The sequence below is a fragment of the Leuciscus leuciscus genome, assembly GCF_965113295.1.
Source record: "Leuciscus leuciscus genome assembly, chromosome: 16".
Taxonomy (NCBI): domain Eukaryota; kingdom Metazoa; phylum Chordata; class Actinopteri; order Cypriniformes; family Leuciscidae; genus Leuciscus; species Leuciscus leuciscus.
The window spans coordinates 27871912-27890089 of NC_138740.1; the positions used below are offsets into that span (position 1 = coordinate 27871912).

General features: G+C 37.2%; 1 protein-coding gene across 1 annotated transcript in view; it reads left to right on the forward strand.

Annotated features, from left to right (window-relative positions):
• mmp17a (matrix metallopeptidase 17a) overlaps positions 1 to 12570 on the forward strand; it is a gene marked incomplete at its 3' end in the record, with an annotated part of 87776 nt that extends 75206 nt beyond the window's left edge. The window contains exons 7-10 of the mRNA XM_082140242.1: positions 2091 to 2173; positions 4410 to 4562; positions 6790 to 7047; positions 12248 to 12570. Coding sequence (XP_081996368.1) covers positions 2091 to 2173; positions 4410 to 4562; positions 6790 to 7047; positions 12248 to 12570 — 817 coding nt within the window. The remainder of the gene's footprint in view (positions 1 to 2090; positions 2174 to 4409; positions 4563 to 6789; positions 7048 to 12247) is intronic.
• Positions 12571 to 18178: the final 5608 nt, after the last annotated feature.

The following is an 18178-nucleotide window of genomic DNA, read 5'->3' on the forward strand; positions in this document are numbered from 1 at the left end:
AAAAAAAAAAATGTTTACTGTACTAAAGCATTAAATACAATAATTGGTTTGCAGATGTAATACTTGTTTCTCTGAAAACAGCCAGTGATTTTACTTTGAAATGTGCATTCTGTTTCGTAATATCTGTTTTGTTTTGGTCTGTATGATCCCACCCACTGCCGGTTTACCCAATAGTATTTGGACACCCCGGGTTGCCAGTTGGCGGAAAACACAGCAATAAAAGCCAACAAACGAAATGGGACAAAGATCGCAAATTATATCCGACCTAAAATGCCTTAGAAATAAAAACATTGCAAACAAATATATTAGCTGATCAACTTATACGGTAAGGCTCATTGCTTTCTATTTTCAATTACACTCGTCATGAAATCTGGCAACCTGTGTGAGCATTGAGTCGACTCAATCCAATATTTTGAATTTGGACTGAAGTACGCTGTTCAACTGCTAGCTATCAATATTACATAGAGTACCTTTAAATGGTGGCGTAAGAAAGTAGTGTGTTTTTCTCTAATACACATTGGCCACAATTATTGGAAGTTAGAACCCCTAGAAACTCTTGTGAGTAAAATATCTCTGAAGTACAGTACTGTGCAAAAGTCTTAGGCATGTTAATAGTCAGTTATTTATATATTTTGCTGTAGTGTGTCAGTAGGAAATATCAGTTTACATTTCCAAACATTCTTTTTGCCATTCATTGTAATAATCCAGTGAGATTTGTGTATACACAAGGAGTCTGACAACAGCCGGTATGATCTGATCTCACCATCATCGAGTCCGTCTGTGATTACATGAAGAAACAGAAAAAAACTGAGACAGACTAAATCCAGAAGAACTGCGGGACTGTCTCCAAGATGCTTGAAGAAACCTTCCTGCAAAGCTACCTGAAAAACTATGCGCAAGTGTACCTGGACAAAAGCCGTTTTAAACGCAAAGGGACATTACACCATATATTGATTTGAATTAGTTAATAGAAGTTAAATCATAAATAAATTCAATTTGTGATTTTATTTTTGAAAGCATTCTCACTTTACATCATTTTAACACAAGTGCCAGTACTTTTCACAGTACTGTAGCTTTGCAGGAAGGTTTCTTCAAGCATCTTGGGATATTAACATGCCTAAGACTTTTGCACAGTACTGTATATTCCCTTCATATTTACAGTTTTTTTTTACCAGGGTGACTAGGAACATGAAAATATCCAGTCATGACTTCCTGTTTCACAAGAGTATAAATATGAGGTAAACACAAAAGCCAAATTCCCTTAATCATCTATTACAATAGGTCAAACCAAAGAATATAGTTCTGATGTGCAGCAAAAGATTGTTGAGCTACACACAATAGAAAGTGGCTATAAGAAAATAGCTATAACAATCAACAGGAAATGTTAAAAATCCGCGATGTAAGGGGACGCATGTGTATATTGTCTTAATGCACGGCAAGGAGAACAGTTTGAGTGGCCAAAGACTGTTCAAGAATCACAGCTGGAGAATTGCAGAAAATAGTTGAGTCTAGGCCTTAAAAAAATATATCAAACTACATCAGTTGTTTGGGAGGGTTTCAAAAAGAATCCTCTGCTCTCCTGCACAATCAGTTGTCAGACACTACTGGATTTTCGTTGATGGAGATCTGGCAGCAACATCACATTTTTCCGCTTGGGTGAGTGATTCGCGGACAGCTTTCCCTGCACATGAAATCCCCCATATGCCAGCAACCAATGAGAACGCGGGACACTGACTACGACACATAACAACAGAGCGCAGGTGCCAAAGCTGTTGTGGATCCGCTCACCCGAAACCCTCCGTAACTGGCACAGGTTTAAAGAAAATGTTACGTTTGGCAAATAAATAAATGACAGACAGTTACGTACGTGTTACCAATATTTTATCATGTAAGCTTTATGGAACACATCAAACAAGGGAATTTGTAGTAATTTATAGTCTTATTATTATTAATTAGCTAGTCCAAAACTGGCTTGGGACCGCACGACCCTGGTAGAAACACAAATACTTCTACTAGTGAATGTCTTGTGCTCTACCTTCACACTCCTGGTAAAGTTTATCTATCTCTTTTTTCTTCGTATTTTCTCATAGACCTGACCGTGATGCCCCTGACCGATGCACTAGCCACTTTGATGCTGTTGCCCAGATTCGAGGGGAGGCCTTCTTTTTCAAAGGTAAGAACCAAGGGCGTAGGTTTGGCCTCAGCTTTGGTGGGGACATCCCCCTCCCCCTCCCCCTGGAATGAGTTTTCTATATGTAATTAAATAATGAACAAATGAATAATACACACGTATCATATGCATTCAACACAACAAATCCATTATTATTATCTATTATTATTATTATTATCCATGATTACAGTATTCCATTAATACTAAAATTGTATCTACTATTCTATATCAAATTCTATTGATATATTCTATTCTTAAATATTAAATTCTTAGGCTACACTCACTCACAAATACATTAGCCTACATAAATAGAATGTAGAAACGAAAAATGTCTCAGATCCACTGTTTATGTTGACTGCAAGATTCTAAAGCCGCTTGTCCAACAGCGTCTCGATTTCTGACGCGACGCCAAAGCCCATTCATTTCCTATGGAACTACGTCAGGCAGCAAAAACGCCCCCGCAAAGCATGATGGTTCGCGTCGCGTCGATTTGGTCAACAGCGGCGCTGCAAAAAAGTATCTCGGTGGATACTTTATGCAAATGAGAGCGTCAAAACGCGGGGCAGCAGCCAATGGAAACTCGGCAGCGAGAATTTGTGTATGGCCGTTGCTATGGTTTCATATTTTTTTTTACATTTTTCCCGGCGCGAAAAGCAGCGAAAACGTCACAGGCGTCGCGTCGGAACAAAAATTGATCGGACGCTGGTGGACAAGCGGCTTAAGTTAAGGTCAGCTAATGAACATTCAGTGACTTGCTAACGTAGCATTCTATCATGATAGCGTGACTTCTATGAGTCTATCAGTGCTGCACAGCCTAATCAATACTCTTAACCTTAGTTGAAAGATTGCTGCTGCTAGGTTTAACTGTAACAACATGGTAACACATACTATCACCAATCAATACTATTTTCCACAGTAGAATCTGCATTTGAAAGCCTGGTCAGTCACTACTACTGCTAGTTTATTTGTGTGGCTAGTTATTTTGCCTATTTACACTCTGCTTTATGAAAAAGCTTCGTATGTCCCCTTTCTTCTTCTTGGGTGGCATAGCTGATCTATCTACAAAGTACAAAAAGTGGCAAAAAACGGAATATTAAAATGTTTTACTCTGGCCTTTGTATGTGGCAGAGAGACAGCCCTGGTAACTTACCGTCGGCGTCGTCGACGCGCGCGCACTCACACACCACCCGCTCGCTGCCAGTGCAAGCACAAAAGTAGTCCCGGCCCGCGCGTGTAGCCTGTCAGATACACCGCCGCCAATCAAATTACGGCGTTTCTTGTACTGTCGTTGTTTTGGCCGTTGGAATCGATCCAAATAGCAGCGCAAAGATCCAAATAGCAGTTCAAAGGAGCTTGCTAAATATTGGTGGGGACAAATTTGTCATCTCAAAATATTGATTGGGACTAGTACCTAGCGTCCCCCCCTAAACCTACGCCCATGGTAAGAACACCCAGAAGTCCAGTGAAATCAATAGATACTAGAAATTGATCATGTATGAGGTTCTACATCCTTTTGTGTGTATAAATTACAAAACATCTGTATTAAAAAAAATCTTAATCTGTATTTGTGTCTTGTTTTCTAATATTTTGACATTTTTAAAATAAAATGTATTTAATTGAATGCATAATTGCATTAGATATTATGACTAAAATTTATATGAATATATTCCGACTTCTTGTCAGGCGACATATCTTGAATTTTAGGTTACTTTTTTAACTTTAAGTTTAATTTTCTTACCCCATTATTTATTGAAACAAGGAATAAAAAGTTTGCCAGTGGGGTAAGAAGATATATTATGTGATAATATAATATAATATTATCAAGATGCACTTTTTTATTTTATTTTATTTAAAATTAAATAAAATATTAATTAAATATTTGCTTCTTAAGTAAATGTATCTAGAAATATTGATAAAGAAAGTAATGATCATAATCAACCTTCAAATCGGTTTTGAGGGGCACTATTGAATTTATTGAACTGCTGTTAAATTGTTTTGTTTTCCTGTTTAGCCATTCATGTGCTGTCTGTATTTTGATACATAATCATTTGTGCGTTGTATTTGTTTGGCTGATTCTGCCAGCTGGGTACACTGCTACCCACTGCCCCCGGCCAGGCAGCAATTCCTCGCTTTATTTAACCGATGTCCCTCATACATCATGTGATAGCACATAATTACACCATAAGCTTACATAAACACACAAATAATCACACCTTCTTACTGTCAATCCTCTCGTCAGGGAAGTATTTTTGGCGTCTGACACGTGAAAAACACCTGGTGTCGTTAAGGCCAGCTCAGATCCATCGCTTCTGGAGAGGTCTTCCTGCCAACCTGGACAGTGTGGATGCTGTATATGAGAGACCTGGAGACCATAAGATAGTGTTCTTTAAAGGTAAATGCCTGAATTCAACCTTTTATTAAATTATGATTTAACATCTCCCTTCAATGCACCTTTTGCAAATTTGTTATATGTCTGGTTCATTCTGAACTGGTATAGACATGCTACAGACATGAATGGTAACTGAACTCATGCAGCTTATCTCAGATGTTATAATTTTCCAAAAAATATAAGATTTCTAGAATATACCTTAAACAAATGCATGGTTGCAAATGAAAAAATTGTTTTTATTTGATTTAATTAAACCTTGTTGCAAACATTATTTTGAGGGGATCTATGTTGATCAACTTAATATTGTTGAGTAATTTAAAACTGAAACTTGATTTTAAAAATAAATAAGAAAATAAGTTGTAGTAACGTAATGAAATTGTCTTGATTACTTTGAAAAATTTAGTGTTGATTACTAAATTGAAATTGTGTTATTTTATGTATTTTTTAGTAAAGGAAAAAACCTGTTAGTGTTTAATGCTGTTATGTTTGACATTTAAAGGTGCTATATATAATATATATATATAATTTTTTTTTATTACTGTCCTAAAGCATAAAAGTACCATAATGTGTTTATGATGTTTGAAATGTTCCGTGTCAGAATGTCTGTATTTGTTTTGGTCCGTGTGATTCCACCCACTGCGGGTTGCGGGTTATAACCCGGGTTGCCCGTTGATGGAAAACACAGCGTATTGCAGCAAGCTAATGAACAGGGTCGCAGATTCTACCTGAACTAAAAATTAGCTGAACAACTTGTAGTGTAAAACTCGTGGGTTTCCATTGTCAATTACGCTTGTTCCTGTTACATGTCCTCAATCTGGCAACCCGCATGAGTGCGGAGTCTGAGGATGATGGGGTGGGGGAAACAACTCTTTCCAATATTTAGAATTTGGACTGAAATGCCCATTTCAACCTAGCTGTAAATATTACATACTGCACCTTTAAATAAGTTTCTGTTATGTATGTTAAGTTTTTGTCGTTACCATTGTGATAAAGATTAGTGCTCTATATGAAGGTAAGTGAGTACAATTTTATTTATAATTCGTAATAATAATTCGTTACATTTATATAGCACTTTTTCTGAGACCTCAAAGCGCTTTACAATCAGTATATGAGGATGATTAGGAGGCCACGATGGACAGAGGCCAAGGGGCAAATTTGGTTTGAAATTTATATAGCACTTTTAACGCAACAATGCACAAAGTGCTTTACACAAATTTAAAAACACAATCATTAAAATCATTAATGAGGAGCTATACACAGTACATGAATAAACAAAATATTATATAAAATATCAAAACCCAAAATACACAAAAGATATCACAAAATATTAAAAGCACGTCTATACAATTAAGTTTTCAGACGACATTTAAAAACAAACACACATTCAGATGATCTAATATCAACTGGCAAGCTCTTCCATAGTTTTGAAGCCCTCACTGCAAACACTCTATCTCCTTTAGTGTTGTATCTAGTTCTTGGAGCAGCCAGTAGCCTGTTAAAAGAAGATCTAAGACATCTCCCTGATTCATAAGGTCTCAGGATCTCAGTTAAATATATAGGTGCCAAACCATTTAAAGCTTTATATGTCAACAATAAAATTCAAATCAATTCTTATATAAACAGGTAACCAATGTAAAGAAGCTAAAACAGGTGTAATAATGTGAATACGTATACAGCACATTGACTATAGAAATTATATCTTATTAAATTAAATATGTTGTATTTAGTATTTGTTATGCTAGCTGTTTGTTTTAACTGAAATATATATAAAAGAATAGATAGAAATAGCAACCATTCAAAACACCTTACCCCGGTGGTGTTGTTTTGTGCTACACATTTCCTTCAGAAAATGTCCAAATCTAGTTTCACACTGTTTGTTGCTTTCGTGCAGTATTTCAAAAAATATTGTATGGTTAATTCCAGACATTTTAAGCAAAATGCTCCCTAGACACTCTTACAAAAATTCTCTAAATGATTGGAATTTAAAGCTCTCGAGTTATGTAAATGTCATTTTTAATAAGAGTTTTCACTATAAAGAGAACAATGTCCTTCAAAGATATAACGCAAGAGTGTTTTGAAGCTCAAAAGCACAGAGGTAAAAAGAACATATTAAATATTTAAAGCACTAAAATGCATTTCACTGCAGGTCTGTGTTTTCTAATCTGGTCTGCTGGTAAAGAAAGCCTTTACCATTATCACACCTCACAAGAAGTTGTTCTCACTTCTTTAGGAGGGAAATATTGGGTGTTCAAGGACAATAACGTTGAAGAGGGCTACCCACGGTCTGTCGGTGACTTTGGGCTGCCCCTGGAAGGAGTAGATGCCGTATTTGTTTGGCTGCACAACGAGAAGACGTACTTCTTCAAGGACAGCCGTTACTGGCGCTACGATGACCATCTGCGTCGCATGGACCTCGGCTACCCAAAAGACACGGCGCTGTGGAAAGGGATCCCACCCCAACTGGATGATGCCATGCGGTGGTCTGACAGTAAGCATTGTGAATCGTAGTAGGTCTCTTGAATTTTAAGCAGTTCTCCTGGATCTTATTTTTTAGGGCCACAAGAAATGAACATTTTCCTTTCCCTGGTGAAAAAACAGACTTGAATTTCCATGCTAGTTTATCCAGGTTAGCTGTTTAACTAGGAAGGGAAGAGCATAGCTATACAAAATGTACTCCTAAAAGTTGACAAAATCAGCTTTTAGCAGATATAAATATTTTGATTGTAGTCGATTGAAATTGTTGACGTCTCATTCTCTACACACAGATGTCCAATAAAATGATAATAAAATCTGATCAAATTAGAACATCCCCTCCACATAAATAATAATTACTGCTTATAAATGCCTCAAACTAGTAATAGAAAGTAGCAAATTGTGTTGTTGTTTTTCAGGTTGTGTCAAGCCAAAAACGAAAAGAGAGAACTTCCGTATCAGTGTTATTTTAGTATTATTTATATCTATACTATTATAGTATTTATCAATATTTTGTTATTTTAGTATTTTCAACTTTCATTTTAATTTTAGTTTAAGGTTTTTTTTGTTTTCCATTTAGATTGAATCTATTTTGTTTCAGTTTCAGGCATTTTAGTACTTCAACTTAAACCTGTTTTATTTCTGTTAGTCGCCAAGACAACACTTCTAGACATTTTTTTATGCTTAAGTTTTTCATCTTATATTTATTTTTTTATTTCAGCTTTATTTCAATGAACAAAAACAATTTTTAATAGTTTTGGTTAACAATAACAACAATCGAAAACACAGGAAAGAATACTGAGCTTATCAAGAAAATAAAAAGGCAGCACTTGGCTTTTTTCACTAATTTAGCCATAGATGCTAAAATAGCAGTATTTTCTTTTGCAAGAAGTGTAAATAGTAGTGAGATGCTGCTTATACTTTGTGCAAATAGTGGCAGATACTATTTGCACCTCAGTGTATTGTATTGTATTATATTATAAAACAGTATGCAATAACATATTCAGTAATATTTATTTAAATGATAAATGGATGCTGCTTTATTGGGACATTACTTGTACTTGACATTACCCCTACACCTACTCGTTAAACACTTCATTCCCATTATTAAATACCCACTTGAATATGATATTTAATAAATATCATATTTTCTTCATTTTTATTTAAAATAAATGCTGCTCTGAGCTGATATGCGATGGGAAAAGGGAGAAGAATGAGTTCGGGAAAAGGCGGGTTCGAACTCAGGTCAGGCATGTCAAAAGCTAACGCCACTTCTCCTGTTATCAGATGTGTTTCTTTTATCATTTTGTTTAATCAAGACAATGATTTTGTCATCAATCAGACAATGGTGGGTGGAGTTAGTGTAAATAGCCTCTGCCAACAAGGCAGGCTATTTGAACTTGGTGTAGACATTGTGAAATAAACATTAAATCATAAAATGATTCCTCCTAAAATTCAAATGTGTGCTAATATTATCTTCCATATGCAATACATATCTAGTAGCATCTCAAAACGACTCTTCAAAGCCCCAATCCGCCTTGGAAGAAATGGTTTTATTTGGATGGAGAGGCTGTTAGCCATGCAGGTGTTTTGAATGTGTGGTTGTCATAGCAGCAGTTTTAAGGTCTATGTGAGCAGAATGGAGAAAGGGGCATAATGTCCTGTCATGCCTAATGCACAGCATTGTGTCTAATGCACAGTGAGCTCTCACTGATGGATGGACCTCAAGGATGAAGGCCAGGCAACTGCAATGTTGTGGTGAATCACAAGAAGCCTGTGTTAAATAAAAGCAAAGCTTCAAAGCAAAGATTCAGTTGACCATACCAATCAGCAAATCCAAATATGCTAAAGGTTTGACATGTAGAAAGCCTATTTCTGATAGGAAAGAAGTGCAGGCCATTCCCCCCTTTTCTTTTTCTTTTCGCAGAGTTGAGGATGGTCACATAGATGAGTATGATTTATCAGGATGCGTGTTTCAGTGATTAGGACATTTATGTGTGGTATTCCAACAAAGTAATTACATCCAGCACCTGTAATTAGCATTGAAGCATTTTGAACATTTTTCAGATGTCACCCACGAGTGAAACATACCATAATTTGTATGAATGTGAAGGTCAGTTATTTAGCATATTATGCATAATGTTAGCCTATAAAGACATGCAGGTGAATGTTTTTTTGGTCATTGAGTCATCTCTTGTGGTTTTTTCCCTTATAGTCTCATGCAAAATGTATAAAATGGCAAGTTTGGGCTGTTTTATTCCCCTAAAAAATCATCTTTGCACTTTGCATATTGCTAATTCCTTTACAAGCACAGTTTTAACCATCTTTAGGATAACTATAACGATAAAAATATAGTTCTAAAAAAAAATGTACATACAAAAGAATATATAGCAGAGTCCACACCACGACCATAATGATAACGGCACTGAGAAACTATATTGTTGGAATCACTTTCTGAATGATTTTTTCCAGCGGACAGCCAGTCAGAATCCATTCTGCTTAAAAGAGCTCAAGCATTTAAATAGGCAGACGACAAAACTGCAGCGCTCTTAGAATAAACAGAAAGATATCATTGTACTCTGGTGTGGATGGTAATCATTATAGTTATCTTTACAGTTATTGTTCTTGGTGTGAATGGACCTTTAGGTTCCACTTGATGCACCAGATCTTCTTCCCTGCTGTGGTGACTCTGTAAGCAGGGGCAGAGAAGGGGCAGAGAAGTTGTCTCATCAGGTGTTGTTCTCTGAGGCTTTGCTAGCCCCACAGGAAGAGCTTTGAACGAGGAGTGAGGGCAGGACACTCTAAAGTGACAGTCCCCTGCCTCCATGGGAGCGAGAAACTATTAAGCCTGTGGAGGTGCTGGCAACAGTATCCTGTTCGAATAGACAGCACTGATGGCCCATTTCACCTGCAGAGTGAGACAGAGAGATAGTCTGGCTATCACCAGACCAAGCTCAATCTTTTAAGATTGAACATTAGTCTGGGGAATCTGCTCTGTATTTTCTACTGCACAAGAGGCGTGATCAATGGGCATAGTTCAAATGACTCAGTACGCAATTGGATAGTCCTTCAACCAATCAGACCAACGATCCAGGTGACATACTTTGCAGCGAAAACTCCAGGCAGGAAACGTGTCAACAGACGTGTTGGTTTGGAGCATTGATCAGCGGTTTGCAGAAGCAGCAATGGCATCGAGCAATTTTTGCAGGTTGTGCAAAAAAAAAAACATAAAAGTGAGTGGTATTTACACCCACTCGAGCGATTTGTTTGCTAAACTAAAGAAGCCATAGAGCATCGTCAAGAGGTTAAATGGAATTGGATTGGATTAAACCCGACAATAGCGCGCCAGGTGGGTAAGCCAGTTTGTGATTGATCCCCGCAAATTTGTAACAGAAGCAGGATAGAAGAATGTACAGGTTTCCAGCCTGAGCTGCAGGGCGAAATCAAATCGCCGGCAGATCGAGCTGGATTTACCCAGTCTAACAGAGAGAGATAGTAAAGCTCATGTTCAGATTGAACAAATGCAAGCATTAGGTTGAACCAGAGGAAAATTGTCTCCATTTGTGTTTCTAGACTCTATCTGGGCTATTGTCTCATGTTTCATCTCATCCCCCAAAAAACATGATTTACTGTCAGATGAGTAGAGTGGGTTTTAAAAATATATCATTTCTGTCATCATATACTCACTCTCATATCATTCCAAACCCATGTAAGACTTTATTCTTTGGAACACAAAAGGAGATATTTAGCAGAATAACTAAGCTGCTCTCTTCCATTTAATGAAAGTGGATGGGGACCAAGCACTGTCAAGCTCCCAAAAAGAAAAAAGCACCATAAGAGTAATCCGTATGAGTCTGTGATCTGATGGCTTCATGTGAGGAAAAGACCAAATGTGACCCGTGCTTGCAAAATGAGTTGCAATGAGCATATTTTCAAAAATGAATTATTGTTATTTTCACATTCTCTATTAAGAAACCTTTCAAAATTGATGTATTGATGTACCAAAAATGAGATACACCTGTTTGAAGTCGATAGAGTCAGCAAAGTCAATTTGGAGAAAAATTGAGTTAAAGTTTTCTAAGGTTTCCAAAACAAAATCACCTAGCAACCATACCTTAAAATCCCTGGTAATAACACAAAATTTGGCTAACACCAAGTCAAAACCAAATATCAATAGGAAAAATATATATTCAACTTTTATTCCATGATACCACAATTATTTGATTAACGTTAATGAAACAGACAGCCTATAATTTAAGACCTACTGTACATCACGGATCTAATATAATGTTACCACCAGGTGTTTTTCCCCAACAGTTCACCAAACATTCACTTAAGACATAACAGATAATGTGAATACTCGCCAAGACAGATATTTTGAATTACTGTAATTCTGTGTATATGTGTATATCGGGATCGCACGCTTCGTGTCAGTCAGGGCGAATAAGATCGTTTTGTTTACATCAGCATTAGTCACATCACAGAAAATCACATTTCATTGGTTCAGACTCCAGATTCCATCAAGAATTCGCTATGAATATTCACAAAGCTGGAATACTGCGCTTTAAAAAGATAACATTGTAACTTTCATTGTACAGAACAATGGCTAGGATATGTTTTTCATGAAAAGAAATTCATGCAAGTTTGGAAATGCATGAGAGTGAGTAAACACACATTTTAACTAGCTCTTTAAAAATATGAGATTATGCAATCATTGATCATTTCATTTTAAGTTAATATGACATTTTTATGATTTATTTAATTACTAGCTTTTTATCAACCCATAAACCCCCTGCAGTTCCCTCAGTTAACCCTGAGTTATTTCATTGTAATGAGTTAAAGCTGCAGTCCTTAACTTTTTTTTGTTTAAAATGTAAAAAATGTATATAATAATCCACATCATGAATCCATTTTCCAAACTGTGTTTTTATCTTATCCTGAATCACTACGGTACACCTATAATAAGTGTTTATATTCGGACTATTTTAGACTGGTTCGGGTCGTACTGCTGCAAAGTAACCCAGTAACTGCGTGACTCATCATAGACATAAACTGAGAGTAGTAGCTCTGAAACAGGAAATAGGGTTGACAAAAGCCATAGAGGGAAAAGTAAAACCATAATGATCTGTATACTAGATGAAAGCAGGTCTGGAAAAATCCATTCTGTGCATCAACCTGTATTTTATTATCTTGTATTTTCCGCTCTTTCTACCCAGGTGCATCATATTTCTTCAAGGGAAAGGAGTACTGGCGTGTGGCGGGCAGCGATATGGAGGTTGAAGCGGGTTATCCGCGTCCCATCGGGAAGGACTGGCTGGTGTGCACGGAAATGCAGTCGGACTCCCCGGAGATGCAGAACAACTCTAACACGAGGCTTCACGGGCAGCACCACGCAGACCATGCAGAAAATGGCTACGAGGTTTGTTCCTGCACCTCGGACTCAGCCTCCCCGCTGGGGATGCGACTGACCCTCTCACGCGCCTGGGTGTTAGCGCCACTCTGGACGCTTGCTCTCGCTCTCTCCTCTGCTCCTCTCTGATAAGGGCAGAGCCACAGGCCTGTACTCAAAAAGACTCAAGGAGCAGAACATACAGCAGCCTGTGGGTGAAGAGAGCAATAAAGTAGCACCGGACTAATGGAATGGACTCAGCACTTCAATCAAGAGAGGGATTGGATCACTTTTTCTTTCTTTTGTTTTGGTTGATGCTTTTTGTTATCTTCTTTTTCTGGAAACTGGAAATTCTATTATTATTATTCTCACCATCATTCTTATTAGTGATGCTTGCTATTGCTATCTCAACCCCAAGTATTAGACTTCAGCACATCATTTATCTCACGCCGTTTGTGCTACAGACATAGCCTAAATGATATCTTAAATGGTGCCGCTCAAATGGTGTGCTATTCATTTATCAGACCTACAACTTCACCTGGCAGACAATAAAGCAAGCGAAAAAATATGATATGAGCCATATTTAGGACCCAAAATAACAGAGACTTGGAATACATCCATATGAAATGCTACAAATTAGTCTAAACGCCTATCGTGGCAGCGTGTTTTGCACAGGCAAGCATCACTAACATTTAAAAAAAATTATTGGTAGTAGTATTCAAAACCTGAAAATAATCATTATCAGATTTATGTAATCATTTTGTGTTTCACAATATCAAGATATATAGTAACTAGCTTCCTGAGGCATATCCAGACCCAATAATAATAATGATCATGATGATAATGATAATAATGGTAGCAATAGTAGTAATATTGCTGATATCGGAAAGGTGGCGGAAATCTCACAAATAGGCATCATGGGATAACATGAGTCACAACCTTAACCTTCCTTCGCTCACTCGTTTTTATTGGCACTTTTTTCTTCTAAAAGCGTAATCCTTTAGCCTACTTGTTTTACGGGTTTCTAATTGTAACCGTCTCTTCTGTCTGATCCACCTATTCCCAGTGTTTTAGCATCTTTTTCTTATTATTCTGCCTTGTTCTAAGCAATTATATTTACTCTCATCTTCAATACTGACTGTTTTAGTAATAATACACCACATCACTCTAAAGCAATGACAGTTACTGATTGCAGTCAACTGTATTTTTGTAATAAACATCACTGATGTTTAGTTCAAGGTCATGCATGATGCTGGATTCACAATGCCTGGATCACCACAGCTAGAAACATTTCACAGCTTTGTTTATATGATTATTTTTGTCTTCTTACAGTCTTTCCAAAAGTTTTCCCAGTCAGAGAGAGCTGAGGACATTGAGAAATACTTAGACTGGGAAGATGTTTGACTCATATCCTGGGCTGCTGAGAGTGCACTCTGATCATTAATGGAAAGAAATGCTTATACTATATATAAATACATATACATCTATATTTAAGGTAAAAACTTCTATGGCAGTTGCAAAAACAATGTACATTCTGAGCTGTCTTTTATAAGGTGAAATATTTTTGTAGAAAAATAAAGAAGTATGAGCAAGCTCGCGTGATGACTGCTGTAATTTCATGACACAACCGAGTCTAAATGCGAGCCCCACGCGGCTATTTCCCCGCAGACATGACAGCTGCTGTCACACGACGGCGGGAACCGCATTCGCACCACATTCACCCCGCGATGCCAAGATAACATCAAACCACCAATCAGAATTTTCTTAGCGCTCAGAACTCTGTTGGTGTGATATTCCTGTTTGTTTGTGTGGAAACATAGCACATGTATTCTGCTGTAACGTTGACTATTCGGTGCCTGTCTTACTGTAAATCAAGGACAGCGCATATATTTCATAATGGATATGGAAAGTAACCGTCGCCTTGGTAACGAGCCCACTCCGCATCATCTAATGGGAAAAGCTGTAGACTTTGTTTGCGTGTGCCTGAATGTGTGTGGGTGCCGAAACAAAGATGTTTTAAAAGTGCTGAAAGCAAAACCAATGACTCTGAACGAATTGTGTCGGTTATCTTCCGGTGGCGATAACCGAAATACTTTGAGCGGTAAAATGTTTCATCAAAGATTGCAGTGCTGCTAATTACCGGCTGCCTGGAGACCGTCTGTGCCCGCAGGTAAGCAGAGTGGACATGTTCCAGCTCAGGGACTGTGTGCTGCTGCCTGGGACCATGTGAAGTACACCCTGAAATTCAATAGGTTTGGCTTTAACTCTTTATTTGAAGGTTATAACCTTGTTATAAACAATCTAAATGGTTTTCCGGGTTTATCATGTCAACCAGTGCTGTGCAAAATTCGAAATTGAGATAAACTGGAGCAAGCCTGAGTTTGAATCGAATCGGACACGCCCACACGAAGTTGAATTGGAATTAGCGGAAGTAAAATTTACTGAATTTATAATGCGTCGTGCGAAATATAGTGTTTTACACAAGTTGATCTTTTAAATATGACAATAATACAGATATCTGTCAGATAGGAATCCGTGTATCATCGTTGTTTTTTTAATTTAATATTGAAAGTAGAAAAATGAGAAAACTCTTTCAATATTCAAGCTGTTTAATCATTTTTCTACCTCAGAACGAAAAATGAAAAAGCAAGCTGAATTCTGTTTTTTTTGTTGTTTTTTTTTGTGGAAATGATGAAAAAAAAACGTTTTCTCATTTTTCTACTTTCAATATTAAATCAAAAAACGACTGAACGAATGATACACGGATTGATAGGATACTATCACTTCCAGATATGATCGATCGATCGATCTATCTATCTATCTATCTATCTATCTATCTATCTATCTATCTATCTATCATTTTTGGGTATCTATCCACCTGTCTGTCACTTTCAGATAGGGTAGCCTATCTATACTATCTATCTTTTTTAGGGTATCTATCTATCCATCTGTCTGTCTGTCGCTTTCAGATAGTGTATCTATCTATCTATCTATCTATCTATCTATCTATCTATCTATCTATCTATCTATCTGTTATTTTAGGATATCTATCCACCTGTCTGTCACTTTCAGATAGGGTAGCCTATCTATACTATCTATCTTTTTTAGGGTATCTATCTATCCATCTGTCTGTCTGTCGCTTTCAGATGTCGATTTACTGTCCATCTAGTAAAACATAAATATCTCTGCTAAAGCAGCACTGGCCCCCTCTTACCCATTCCTCTAGTTGTTGTAGGCATAGGGTCCCAGGTGTTTTGAACACATTGTATGACAATACGAGCAGTAAGAGTGTCACCAGTCTTCCCTCACTGGTGCTGAAGGGCTTTGGACTGAGCAACAGCAGGGGAATCCACCATATGGTTCAGGCAGAACCAATCCATTTCCTCTAAGGCTGTTGCAATCACAAAGCCTCCATATGCCAAGCCAAGTGCACACAGAGCGCCGGGGTCTGAGCTGCTATTGATACTAGCGGTGATAGAGAGTTTTAGGGGCGGTCATGAACACCCACCTGCCTGTCTCTCTACCTAACTGACAGTTTCTGATAACCTTTTGGCTCATATGAGGAGCAGCTCAGCTCAGTGGTTGTGTGAGTGATGGTTTGCTTGGCATGAGTTAAGCTCCTCTGCAGTTACATTTGATAAGGTGACAGGTGACTCATGAACACTAGGGGTTTACTGCTCAGGGGTCTTTCACTTTGATCTCCACCATACATCTGAACAGCAGCTCTGTCTGCGGGCACTATTGACACTGGAAAGATCTGACGTCTGGGGCATCACATTTTTCTCCAACCTTAAATTCCACCGGCCCACTGTGTTCAGTTCAAGCATTTTTCTCTGATGCAAAGTCACGAAAGACTATATCCATAAATGTGAACAAACGGGGCTGCAATCAGGAGCAACATGAGTGAAAAGAACCAGCATAAAAGAGCCATTTGAAGGCATTTACCATCATAGCACCTGCATCTCCACTCCATGCAGGGCAAGAGCCAAACATATCAGATGCAAAACATGAAAGAATTTGAAGTAAGCTTGTTAAAATGGGTCACAATGCAGGACGCTAAGTGCTCTCAGGCTCAGCTGGATCTTCCAAATGACTCTTCTTCCCCAGACCGATTCCAGCTGCCAAACTACGCTCTCTCGTGCATCAATAATGCTGTTGTCCTCGAGGCTCAGACACTTTTGAAAGCCTGCAGCGTCCTCTTGTGGTAGAATTTGTAACATTTGAACCCACATGTTCTGATAGTGTTATGAATGGGGTCCCACTGAGACTGTAATAATAATGATCGTAATGTTACATTTCCATTTATAATACTTTTAGTTCCAAATCAACTATTATAAGCTTTTAACACAAAGTACACATGGACTTTTGAAAAGAAATAACTTTTCCTCCATGTTTTCATGTCAAAACTTGTCATGTTAGCATATGAAAATTCATTGCATTTATTCATATTTTATATCTGGGGTCTGTGAGAACCCAAACGTATGTGACATTTTTCATGGAGGATGATTGTGTTATCAAGTTTATTTTCAGTTCTCCTAGGGGAAACGTATCCATCTATTCTGATATAGCCTATCGTATAATGTTTTTGAAGTCTCAAGGCTGCATTGGATCAAGTTGTGAAATGTTATTACAATTTAAAGTAACTTTTCTATTTTTAATATATTTTATATTTGTTATTTATTCCTGTGATGGAAAAGCTGAATTTTCAGCAGCCATTACTCCAGCCTTCATTTGCTGTTCAAGACACAGTTATTTGTATTATCAATATTGAACACAATTGTGCGGAGTAATTTTCTTTATGTGGAAACTAAAAAATATATTTGTTGATGAATAGGAAATTCAAAAGAACAGTATTCATTTGAAAATGGGTTTTTTTGTACCAGAGTAGAAGTCTTTACTGTCACTTTTGACCAATTGAATGTGTTCATGCAGAATAAAAGTATTAATAAAAAATGTGTAAAGTCTTACTGACCCCAAATTTTTGAATAGTATAGTATGGTACTAAATGATTGGCATATACCATGGTATTTACATGGTACTCCAGGGTGCTTCAAAGAATACATGCTACATGTATAAAAAAATAATAAAATAAAAACATGGTATTACCATAGAACCATGTCCAAATAAATGGTACATAATACATATAACTGCAGTGTTTCATTTTTTTTCATTAACAAAACATGGGTTAAAGTTCATGTCATATTGTATACCTGCTATGAGAAGGTTAAGTTTTGATGAAGCAAAAACTTATCCTTGACTATATGCTCTGCGTTATATTTGCAGTGGGCTCACGGCTTTCGTATGCTGCAGTCAAATCATGGGGAGAAGGTATTTTCTTTCAACTGCTCAATTTCCGAGGCTATCTTCTTTCTGAAATTTTCAAAAGCTTGTCAATAAACAGGCTGTCTGAAATACCCAGGCAGTTTGACCAAATTTCAGATTCAAATAGAAACACTTTTTTGTTTATGTGAAGATCAAAGCGGACCCTCTTATGCATGAGTTGCCTTAAAAGTTCAGTTTGGTGTTTGGAATATGTATGATGATGATTCTCTATGGGATAAGTTTTTGCAGTGCAGTTGATTGCTCAGTGAGAATATAATTTCAACAATATTTAATCCGCCTGTTTTATTTATCTTGTTTTATGGATGTGTAGACTTTTACTGGAAAACTTGACAAAATAATGTATTAGCTTTTAAAATATTTGTACTTTCTTTTAAAACGTTACACTAAAAAAAATCAAAAACATTTTTTAAGACTT